The 12,500-nt window shown below is 46.2% G+C and overlaps 1 protein-coding gene across 2 annotated transcripts in view; it reads left to right on the plus strand.

Annotated features, from left to right (window-relative positions):
- plxna4 (plexin A4) overlaps positions 1-12,500 on the plus strand; it is a 300,862-nt gene that overhangs the window by 49,541 nt on the left and 238,821 nt on the right. For both annotated transcript variants that reach the window (XM_079493988.1, XM_079493989.1), the window contains exons 3-4: positions 1-956; positions 2,098-2,355. The exon at positions 1-956 is cut by the window's left edge and continues 140 nt beyond it. In XM_079493988.1, the coding sequence (XP_079350114.1) occupies positions 1-956; positions 2,098-2,355 (1,214 nt within the window). The remainder of the gene's footprint in view (positions 957-2,097; positions 2,356-12,500) is intronic.

Consider the following 12,500-nt stretch of genomic DNA (forward strand, 5'->3'; position numbering starts at 1 on the left):
TCTTCTTCTGCTGCTTCCTGTCCGGTCTGGCGCCACATCCTGCCGGGTCCCAGGCGGCGGTGCACGCCCCTCCGGCCGCCTCCCAGTTTCAGGTGATCACGGCGTCTCTCCAGGACGAGGAGTACGCCTCGTTCCGCTCCGAGAACCCAGAGTGGAAGTTCAACCACCTAGCGGTGGACTACCGCAACGGCAACGTGTACCTGGGCGCCGTCAACCGCATCTACAAGCTGTCGCCCGGCCTGGAGGTGCAGGTGTCCCACCAGACCGGCCCCGACGAGGACAACCGCAAGTGCTACCCCCCGCGCATCGTGCAGCCGTGCAGCGAGCCACTCTCGCTCACCAACAACGTGAACAAGATGCTGCTCATGGACTACCGGGAGAACCGGCTGCTGGCGTGCGGCAGCCTCTACCAGGGCATCTGCAAGCTGCTGCGCCTGGACGACCTGTTCAAGCTGGGCGAGCCCTTCCACAAGAAGGAGCACTACCTGTCGGGCGTCAACGAGAGCGGCTCGGTGTTCGGCGTGATCGTGTCGTACGGCACCGCCACGCCGGACATGCTGTTCGTGGCCACGGCGGTGGACGGCAAGCCCGAGTACTTCCCCACCATCTCCAGCCGCAAGCTGGCGCGCAACTCCGAGGAGGACGGCATGTTCGCCTACGTCTTCCACGACGAGTTTGTGGCGTCCATGATCAAGATCCCGTCGGACACGTTCACCGTCATCCCGGACTTCGACATCTACTACATCTACGGCTTCGCCAGCGGCAACTTCGTCTACTTCCTGACGCTGCAGCCCGAGATGGGCAACGGGCCGACCTCGGGCTCGTCGTCGACCGGCCGCGAGCAGGTGTACACGTCCAAGATCGTGCGCCTCTGCAAGGCCGACACGGCCTTCAACTCCTACGTGGAGGTGCCTGTCGGCTGCGTCAGCGGCAACGTGGAGTACCGCCTCCTCCAGGTACAGTATAGGCCTGTACACATTTAAAGGGGAATACCACTCATTTTCAATATTGAACTATGCCATTAATATACCTTAGAGTTGTGTGGAAATAATAAAAAAGTTACCCTCCTCTGTTTATCGTTTAGCCTATAGCACTGGAGGTCTAGAACTCAGGGTCATGTGATCAGTGACATCACAAAGATGTACTCTTTGGCCAGCAGAGTACACCTTTGTGATGTCACTGTTCTCATGACATGAAGTTCTAAACCTCCAGTTCTAGGCTAAACCGAAGGGGAGGGGATTTTGTATTATTTCCACACAACTCTAAGGTATATTAATGACAGTTCAACGTTGAAAATTAGTGGTATTCCATTAAGTTGACCATGAATTATCACACACAAAAAATGTAATTGTTTTTTTGAACATTAGAATATTATGAATAGAAATTTTCTAAAAGGCAAACGCCTTTTAGGCTTCGTAATAAAACAAAATGTGCACAGGGAAGATAATTATGACAAATAATTAAAATATTCTAAGAAATTACTGGCATTTTTATGAATTTTATACTTAAAAAAATAGCTGATCTACAAGCATCCAAACTTGAAAATTTTTCAACATGGACACGATTATGACAAAAGAATTGCGATCAGACGCTCAGTGTAATAATGGTTTGAACCCTGCCTCCAGGTGGCCTACCTCAGTGTAATAACGGTTTGAACCCTGCCTCCAGGTGGCCTACCTCAGTGTAATAATGGTTTGAACCCTGCCTCCAGGGGCCTACCTCAGTGTAATAATGGTTTGAACCCTGCCTCCAGGTGGCCTACCTCAGTGTAATAATGGTTTGAACCCTGCCTCCAGGCGGCCTACCTCAGTGTAATAATGGTTTGAACCCTGCCTCCAGGCGGCCTACCTCAGTGTAATAATGGTTTGAACCCTGCCTCCAGGTGGCCTACCTCAGTGTACTAATGGTTTGAACCCTGCCTCCAGGCGGCCTACCTCAGTGTACTAATGGTTTGAACCCTGCCTCCAGGCGGCCTACCTCAGTGTAATAATGGTTTGAACCCTGCCTCCAGGTGGCCTACCTCAGTGTAATAATGGTTTGAACCCTGCCTCCAGGCGGCCTACCTCAGTGTACTAATGGTTTGAACCCTGCCTCCAGGCGGCCTACCTGTCCAAGGCCGGCGCCATTCTGGCGCGCTCGCTGGACGTGGCACCGGACGACGACGTCCTGTTCGCCATCTTCTCCAAGGGCCAGAAGCGGCGGCCGCGGCAGGCGGCGCAGGACTCGGCGCTCTGCGTCTTCTCGCTGCGCAACATCAACGAGAAGATCAAGGACCGGCTGCAGTCCTGCTACAAGGGCGAGGGCACGCTGGACCTGGCCTGGCTCAAGGTCAAGGACATCCCCTGCAGCAGCGCCGTGAGTTGTTACCTTTGCTTTAAACACGGACGGACGAACACGCACGCACGTGCGCACACACACACGCACGCACACATACACACACAAACACACACACACAGAAGTAGACCCCTAGTTTAAGTGGTTAAATTAAATAATTTAAAAGAACACAGTAGGACTTGAGACTTAACACCGCCCTGATAAAATATGTATTTAGGACGAACACAGATTCTCCCCGGGACACAGTCGGTGGGTGGGTGGGGGGGGGGAGAATGGGGCGAAGAGGATTTATTTTATTCTATTTTGTTCCACTTTTCAATGTCAACTGACACTGCTGCTGTCGCTGGCAAACAGTGCGTGTCTTGTCTTGTACGTGTGAAACCAGGACATGACAACTCCTGAATGTCTTGTTGTAGTTGGTAACAAATACATTCTCTTAGTTACACTGACATTGTGCTTGTGAGATCGTTCACTTACTTACTTACTTACTTACTTACTTACTTACTTACGCTGTCCCTTTAGAAGACTACTGTCATGGTACACCAAGGGAATTTTGTTACTTACGTTACTTCTGTGTAACCTATAATGTTTTCAGATCATACTATAGTGTGCTGATTACGTTTTTAAATGAGTAATACACTGTCTGGGCGTCATCTTGGCCGAGATGCAAAACGGAGTAGCTCTGTAATTGAAATCAGCTGTGTTTGGAGGAAGGTGCAGCTATGGGAATCACACAGGTGAATTAAATCAAGATTAATTTATATTCACAAGGGTCTATCTATGTCATCACACAGCACATTTCCGTTTGACAGGAAGCAATTAAGATTGCATGGCCTTTTAGGGACTTGATATACGTCTCTATTGTTAGGTTAGTCCACCGCATGACCACGGATATGCGCTAATACTGTGAAGAACACATTTGTCATTTCACCATGTCTTTAAATAGCTAACAACGAAGGAACATTACTCATTGAGTCACTACTGAGCTGCAATATGAATGAAAAACTGAATCAATTCTTAGACAAGAACACTGCAGGTCAGTATTTGAATAGTAATGTAATTAGTTTGCTTGCACTGCACCGTGCACAGCAGGTATTCACACACATAATAAATAGCATGTTCAAGTTCGGTTCAATTAACAAGATATCTTAACCGGTGCCTTCTTCTCTTCTGGATCAATGCAGAAACACCAACCAACGCATTATCATAATTCTATTCCAGCCTTAACGCGCATTAGACAGTCAGTGATCCACATTTATTTCGTTTTCCCCTCACAATGAAGAAAATTAGGTTAAAAAGCATGTTAGGTGCGGTTCGTTGAGCCGAGCGGCCAACGCTCAATTATGCAAACATTTTAAGGTCTTGTTTGGTTTCTTTTTGGTTCTTTGAGCCTTTTGATGAAAAAAAATAAGAACACCGGCGGTCTGAAGAAAAAACAAGAAAATGCGTGTGATCTAAGAGTCCATTTGTTAGGGTAATCATGTCCCCTCCTACTCTAACTGGCAGAGACCACACTAATGACTCATGCTGTGCTCTCTCTCTCGCTCTTTTGAATTCCCTCTGGCAGCAGAAATAAACACAGGCAGCAGAAGGTGCTGGTGGAAGAACATCCACTTCTAGGGTAGACCAGAGCTTCATTAGTAGTAGTGGTTATCAGGTCGTATACAACACACGCAGGCACGCACCAGGCCCAGCGCCACAGGGTGCCAGAGGGGGCCTAGCTGGCATTTGCAAATCCTGCCCCCCCCTGCAGTTTTATGTTTTATGTACATATTGTTTTACTATATAAAAATGACGTGTGCCCCCCCCCCCCCCCCCCCCCCTGACTTGATTGTCATGTCATACAACCAAGTATAAAAAGGGACGTTCATTTATGAGAGATGAAAGATACAGTATATGGAGATACATGCAAGGTCTGTGCCTGGCAGTGAGGATATGATGGCTTCTGTCCTTGCCATGTTTCAGAGACACAACCTCTAGCCCTCCTCCCAGTCCAGTTGTAACGTTATCTCAGTGAATGGATGGTCCTCAGAGCCCACTTATGTGTTTGAATCACATGCTTTATCTGTGTATCTACCTTTGTGCACGTGGCCACGTGCACGGGGCCTCCTCGAGCCCAAGGGGTTGAGGGTCTGATAAATCATGTGGGGACGACGGTGTCAGACGGGGGGGTGTGGGGGGGGGGGGGGGGGGACTAGCGCTAAGGGATGATGCCATTTCAATACATTGGCGCACTCTCACCGCATAAATTATATGACTCAGAACTACAAATGAGATGGATGGCTACACACGCATGCATGCACGCACGCATGCACGCACGCACGCATGCACACACGCACGCTAGTAGAGGCTCTGGCCTGCGTCGCGTGTTCGAATCCCGTTCATGACGACCTTTGCTGCATGTCTCTCCCCTTCTCTCTCTCCCTCTTTCCTGTTCATCTTCACTCTAACTATCAATAAAGGCACAAAAGCCAAAATCAAATCTTAAAAAAGGCGTATATTAGATTAATAACACTTCTAAATATAGTGCAGAGAAGAAGCACAATGAGTTTGTTGTCGTAGACACATCTCACTCCCCTCTTCACACATCATTTAAAGACACTAAAGGAATTATCTGAGGTTTACCAACCCACAGTTCGTGCGTGTGTGTGTGTGTGTGTGTGTGTGTGTGTGTGTGTGTGTGTGTGTGTGTGTGTGTGTGTGTGTGTGTGTGTGTGTGTGTGTGTGTGTGTGTGTGTGTGTGTGTGTGTGTGTGTGTGTGTGTGTGTGTGTGTGTTCAGCTTCTGATAATATCGACCCATCAATGTATCATAACTGCTAATAACACTGATGATTGACCTGAGAATTCCTGCCTTTGGCGTTTAGTGTTTTCTTTGTCTACACTCTGCAGATAGACTAGACTAGACACCAGTCAATGTAGTTCTGCATGCCAACCTAGCTCCCTCCATGGAGCTCGCTGATGTAGTGAGTTGTTTGCGTCTCTGGGGGTAAGTTACTGCAGGGGTTAACACTAAGGTCTTCAGAGGCACGTTCCCATCGGGCAAAGTACAGTTGGGTGCCACCGATATTGTCCCTTATCATTTGACCCATTTAGGCCTGACCTCAAAATCCTTCTAAATCCTCCAGTTTTCTGAAATAAATATTTTCACGATTTTTCAAAAATAGCAGACCTACAAGCTCGTAGCGCGCCACTCTGTGGCGCGCTATGAGCTTGTAGATCTGATATTTTTCAATAGCTAAATTATAACATAATGTTTAAAACACCAAAAGGGGTTCCCGCCCAAAATGGGTTAACTGTCCTTTTGCGCAGATCACGCAAACCTCAGCAAAAAGAAAAGGACAATATCGATGGCCTCCAACTGTACTTCTTGGTCATGCCCACTTGTCCAGAAAAGTGAATCCAACAGGATACAGTAAACAGTTAATATTCCATCTTTTGACAGAGTAAATGTAGTAATCAAACACGTTTGTTTGACTCCTTGAGGGGGTTCCCGGACCCCACGTTTTTGAGAACCACTGCACTAATCCTTGCTAGTTTGTTTGTTTGTATGGTCGGTTGCCAGGGGGGGACCAGGCCAGACCAAACTACGAGGCAATTGGCTGGAAACTCCCTGTGCATGGCCTTTTTATATTGCTGAAGCAAAGCAGTATAGACGGAATAATGACCCATTAGTTTTGTTTTATTACTGGCCATCTGGTTTATACTGGAGCTGCTGCTAATATGAGATGCACTGAGATGATAAGAGAGCTTTTTCTCTCTTCTTGGTTTGTCACTCATTCTTACGCTTTATCTTGCATCTTTCTCTCTCTCTCTCTCTCTCTCTCTCTTTCTCTCTCTCTCTCTCTCTCTCTCTCTCTCTCTCTCTCTCTCTCTCTCTCTCTCTCTCTCTCTCTCTCTCTCTCTCTCTCTCTCTCTCTCTCTCTCTCTCTCTCTCTCTCTCTCCCCCACCCAACTCATTTCGCCCTTCAAGTTTTTCTGTCGTACTTTTCTTTTTCCCTCGTCCAATTACAGTAGAGGATGAACAGCCCCTCCCACCCCCACCCCCCCACCCTACCTCATTAGGCTGGCTGTGCAGAGCTATACGCATGCATGCATGTGCGCATGCACATGCCCACATGCACATTGCACACGGAAGCTTCTACATTCACTTTTGTGTGCCGTGATGATTCTAATCACATGTTGTCCGTAAAACATATCTCGAAATGAGACGCTTCGCGCAGTTTTTAAAGCTTTTTTTAGTTTTTGACGCTTTTGTGTGACGCTGTAGTATGATTCTGCCCGACATCAACGATATGATAAAAGAATGAAATTAATTAAAATGCACAGTAATACAAAACAAAAAAGTATATTACACATCTATGTATTGCATTTGTACAGTACTATATATCACATCCTGGTGTGTGATCGCTTGTCACCGATCGGTCATGCAGTCAGGAAACCACAAAGGATTTAACCCAAAATGTGAATATATATTCTTTCAGAGCGAACATTTTTAACTTAAAATCTTTGCTTCTGGGAGGCCCCTGGAACTACATATTTTTTGATGAGGGTCCGCAGCCAAAGAGAATCGGCCTCAGGTCTAAATTATGGGTTGGGAGAGAGAGAGTTGTGCGGTGTGAACTGCAGAGGTGATCTCATGATGACTCTGAAAGTCGTACACGTACGGTGTACCAGCAGCCATGACTAACTAATTAACAGCCTGAGCCACCTGGCACCCTGGGATTAGTTTTTATAAAATAACATCCATATGGCTTCCTATGAACTGTAGGTCATGTTCAGTTCATTATCACACAGACATATATACAGTTTATACACCTGTATTCAAATGAGCACCGCTTTCTCTTTGAGTCATTGTGCTAAAGTAAAAAAAAAAAACACTTTGTGTGAAGGGCGCCTTACTTCTTTAAAGTGCTCTAAACAAACATTAAAAGTCCATATCCTATAGCCTATATATGTTATAGGTTGCCATATGACGTCATTTCCGAAAGCCAAGCGTTGGAGGGGCTAGCGCACCTCAAAAAACAAAAACATGTTTTAAAAAGATTTTCTGACACTCAAAAATATTTGAGACCGAACCGGAGCGTTAGCCCCGCCCCCAAGCTATTCATTTCGATGAAGTTGCTCAGTGGCGTTTTGAAGCACCTGGAAGACTGCCGGAAGTACAATTATAACTCAATGGCTCGAGTGAGCGGAAGTTAAGCCCGGACCTCAAAGCCCGGACCTCAAACGTCATGTGCGTCATGAAAGTGCTGCAGTTCCTCTTTTCGCCAGTAGGTAGTGGCAGCTTCAACATTGGTTAGCCTTACTGGGGGCTTGATATACGGACCCCGCCTCTAGGAGACCCCAACGTAATGGCAACGTATACTCTGTGTATGTAATGGTTGAGCCCCACGGCAGCTTTTAACATTTGTCCGGTTGCTATGGCAACGCCCTGTCACCACCAGCTATGGGACATAACATCTGATCACCGTTTTGCTCGGTTACAAGCAGGATTTTCAAACCTCCGGAGTCGGAGTCCAGGAGAGCTGTCCTTGGTGGATCTTCTGGCATCCAAAATTCGGATGTAATTTGTGCCTTTGTACTGCGTCGCTCCCGACATGTAAATGCTTCTGGCGAGAGGTAAACCGTATGTGGTTGTGCCAATGATACTAAAGTGTTTGTAGTGAGTGTGTGTGGGGGGCAGGGGGGGGGCGGGCAAACTCCTTCTCCTAAAGTGAACTCGGATGGTGGCACTGGGAACCTCATAAATGCTAATAGCTAGCTGTCACAGAAATAATTAATACAATATTGTCTTCTTTCTAGAGTCAAACTGATGTCTATGGAAATGCTCTCCTCTCCCTTTTCATCATCTCTCTCATAGCTTTAGACATGCAACTGCGGCTTAGCAATAAAATTGACAAGTCAATTTCAAAGCCGTTTCATGTTTCGAACTCTTTCACAGCTCGTGTCCAGCTTCTTGTAGATCCACATTCACTTGGAATACTCTTGGAATGTAAGACATGCTGGCACCGACCCAGTTTTCTGCTCCAACATTGAACTGGAAGTTGAACGAGTCAAGATATAAATTGCTCCCATCGGGGTTTGGCTTGGCAGCCACACGCATGGCGCTTATTTTAGAACAACTAGAGATGTGGAATCACTCTGTTAGACCTGTGTTGTAGAGGTGAGAAGCAGTAGGATGATCCTTACTCTGAAATGAGAGCTTCTTCTCTTCCATATAATTGGTCCTGGCTGTAGCCATTTAAAAAAAAGAAAACTGGGAATCTATCACAGAACAGATCTATGAATGAAATGTTTTTGTAACTTGTAATGATAAAACATCCAACACAAACAAAGGGTGGGAAGATGGAAAGGCAGAGAGGGAGAGATGGAGAGAGAGAGACGGAGCCAGACAGACAGACAAACAGACAGACAGACAGACAGACAATTGGGAGGAGAGTGGCTACGCTTGGCTGAGCCTCATAATGCTGATGCTCAACAGTATCAGTGTGACGCACACGACCTGCACCATACATCATACTACCTGCATCCATAGATCATTGTCATGTGACATGTGACCTATTGGAAAAAAGAAAAACAACAGGAAAGCCGTCTGCTGCTCGCTGTTCACTACGTCAGCAAAAACACAGAACAATAACAACATCCTTAGATGCTCCCAAATGGTCCATTACGGGTCCATTTGGTTCCATTTATTTAAGGGGTCTTCAATGTTTTTCATCCCAAGGACACCTGAGGGATCCCCACTACTGTATAAATTGTGTTGCACATTAAACCTTTTCATAGATTTCGCCCATTATCGCCGGGCGACGTCGCCCAAAAGATGAATTATTTTTATCTTTTCGGCCGAAATTCCTCCGCCCACTTTTCGACCATCGCCTGTTCGCCTGCTATCGCCTCTACGCCAGTAGTTGCCGGGTCCCATTGACAAATAATGCACTTCCGGAAAATTCGTCTGGCTGTCGCCCGCTGTTAAAACGTAGTGTCTGTCTCCTCCCCTAGGGGTCCCGGACCCCCTGTTGAAGACCCATGATTTTTATGTTTTAAGTTAAATGAAAACCAATGATTTTACTGCAATCTTTTTCCCCCTTCTATACATGGAGATTGGAGATGGTTCTGCTCTTTCGCACGCACGCACGCACGCACGCACGCACGCACGCACGCACGCACGCACGCATGCACGCATGCATGTACACTCACACGCTCACACACTCACACACTCACAAACACACACACACACACACCCACCAGTTCTCTATCATCTTCTCTTTCTCTCTCTTGTTCTCATTACAACAAAGCTTTACATACACACACACACACACACACACACACACACACACACACACACACACACACACACACACACTGTGGTATTTTCAGATTGTCTTTCATCGACGGCAAGAGCGTGGCAGGAGAAAATTACGAGGTCGCTCGGCTCGTACATCCACAACGCCGGGCCGCCTCTCGTCCTCTCCTCTCTAATGATCATTAATTACATGTCATTAGCTAACATGCTACGGGCTATTCTTCCACATTTGTCATCCGCAGCCGACTTTCCCCATTTGGAATTAATTCCATTTAATTAGATTACTCTGCTGTGTCTCAGAGTCCCCTCTTCTCTCTTCCTCTTTCTCTGCACCTCTCCTCTCTTTCTTTCTTTTCCCCCCAAACTTAAAAAGAAGTCGCCTCGCCAACCCCAGCTTTTGAGCTCATCTCGGGTGTCGGCCATCTTTTTTCTCCTTCGTTCTGTTTTTCTCCCCAATTTATCCAATTAATTACTCCCCACACACATGTCTGTGTTGTCACTGCTGTTGTATCCTACTGACCTGTACCAGTGAGGAGCCCCGTCGGGAGGGCGTTGACGTAGAGCCTATCCTACTGATATGTACCAGTGAGGAGCCCCATCGGGAGGGCGTTGACGTGGAGCCTAGTTCGTTCGTACTCCTCCCGCCACTCCACTCCCTATACTGACAGGTGCCTCCCTAGCCCGTAGGAACACATGCAGTGACAAATATCACCCTCTCTGTCCGGCTTCCCTCCCCCAAACACGGGTTTCTTTGTAGACCACCATCACGGTGAGATTCGAACCAACAACCTCCGCGGGTGGTGGGCAGACACTTTAGCACTGCGCCAACCAAGCGGCTGGTGTCGGCCATCTTGATCTCTCCTTCCCACTGATTGCGTTCTCCTTCAGCGGCTGGTTGGATGATGACTATGACTCTGTCTAGGCCACATCCTGAGGAAGAGAGAAAGTGGACTCATTAAGATCCTCCAGACCCCCCCCCCCCCCCCCCCCCCCCCACACACACACACACACACACACACACACACACACACACACACACACACACACACACACACACACACCCCAGACATCCCCTAGCCCTATAGCTGGCTCGCTAATTAAATCTCCATCCGTGATACCACTTGGTAAAGGTCAGAAAGGATGTTTTCCAATATCATTATTCTGTGATTATACCAGTGTCTGCGCTCCTTCCACTGGCCTGAAAATGTGTTTTTTTTAAAAATGCTTTTGCTTTCAATTTCTCATTACAATGTGCAACTTACAATGTGCAATCAAAATATAGTTAGTGAATTTGTAGCCTGTTTTGAACTATATTTATTAAGTATTAACCACTTACGAAATTTTCCATTTCGGAATCTAGCAAATGCTATTGTCCAGGGAAACTAAAAATAAGCGAGGCAAGCACATACAATGCAGAGAGACAGTATAGTGCCGGTCAGTAAACTAGTATAGCAGGTAAACGATGAGCATAGCATGTGTCTAGACAACACACTATTGAAATGACAATCTGCACATTGAAGCTACATATAGGACACCAGGTAAACAAACAAGACCCCAACATTCACGCTCTTTTACGTTTGACTTTTACGCCAGTGGGGATTTATGCCTCTGTTTTAGTGACATCATGCACTTAGCCGCATGCACTGTGATTGGTCCACCTCTGAGGGCACACACACACACACACACACACACACACACACACACACACACACACACACAGACAAGCTCTGTTCCAGACAGCTTCTAGCCTCCAGTCACACCATAAAATATCCATAAATATATTTACAGCCGATGACGGTCATACATAATTCAACCGCATGAACCCCAATACTCCGCGACAATGGCTGAGCCGTTGCAAGCGAGTTTGTAGATCGGCTATTTCTTTTGAGAGAGATTTGGTGTTGATGGGAAATGACCAAGTACAGTGTTTGGTAAATGAATGCCCTGGCCTACTTCATCATATTACAGTGTCACAAAAAAGGAGCGCCAAATGTGTCGTGTTGAAAGCTTAGAGATCTGCAATTTGTGCTTTTTTTTTATTTGTGTAAGGGAAATTGGTTAAATGTAATGAATATGAAATTAAAATGTAATTTTGTCTCACCTAGACACAAGATCTGACATGAAATTTTGATTAAATGTATCCCCTGATCTCAATGGTAACACTTTCAGCACTTTCAGGAAACCATGCAGCTTCAAGTTAAGACTGTGTGTGTGTTGGTATACATATTGAACCAATGTAAAGTATTAACAAGAGCCTATATGACTATATACGATTACGTAGATAATAACTACATTGTTTCCAATAGAAGACTTTTTTCCTATTTCCTGGAAAGTCTTGGACATGGAGGGTTTTCCCAGCCGACAGTGGCAATACGAGTTGTGACCGCTTTCTTTTCTTTCGTGTTTCTAGTTTCTGTTTTCTACAACTTGAATTAATAAAACAATGTTCAGGGTCAAAATCAAAAATGAGAGTTTTAGGGCATTCATCAGCTTGAACATGATGAAAGATTGTTTTGGGACCATTCTGAAGCTCCCTTCCCCTCGAGTGGAAACATTGCGGTCCTATTCAATATTACACATTTTGATTGTTTTTCTGGCTGTAGGGTTTGCTTATTTATTGATATATCTCCAGTTGTATTTACTCGGTCACAGCACCGTTTCATCTTCCCAACTTCAGTCTCACATCTTATTCCTACCTCAGGTTTTTACCTATGTATGTTGGTTTAATGAGAAGACAATGTTGCACATTCAGCCAATCATCTGGGGACCCCCTAAATCATTTGAGGACCCACCTCGGCGTCCCGACCCCCAGTTTGGGAGCCACTGACCTATTAATGTTATTATTATTAATGGTCATATACT

Source organism: Electrona antarctica, assembly GCF_951216825.1.
Source record: "Electrona antarctica genome assembly, chromosome: 23".
NCBI lineage: Eukaryota > Metazoa > Chordata > Actinopteri > Myctophiformes > Myctophidae > Electrona > Electrona antarctica.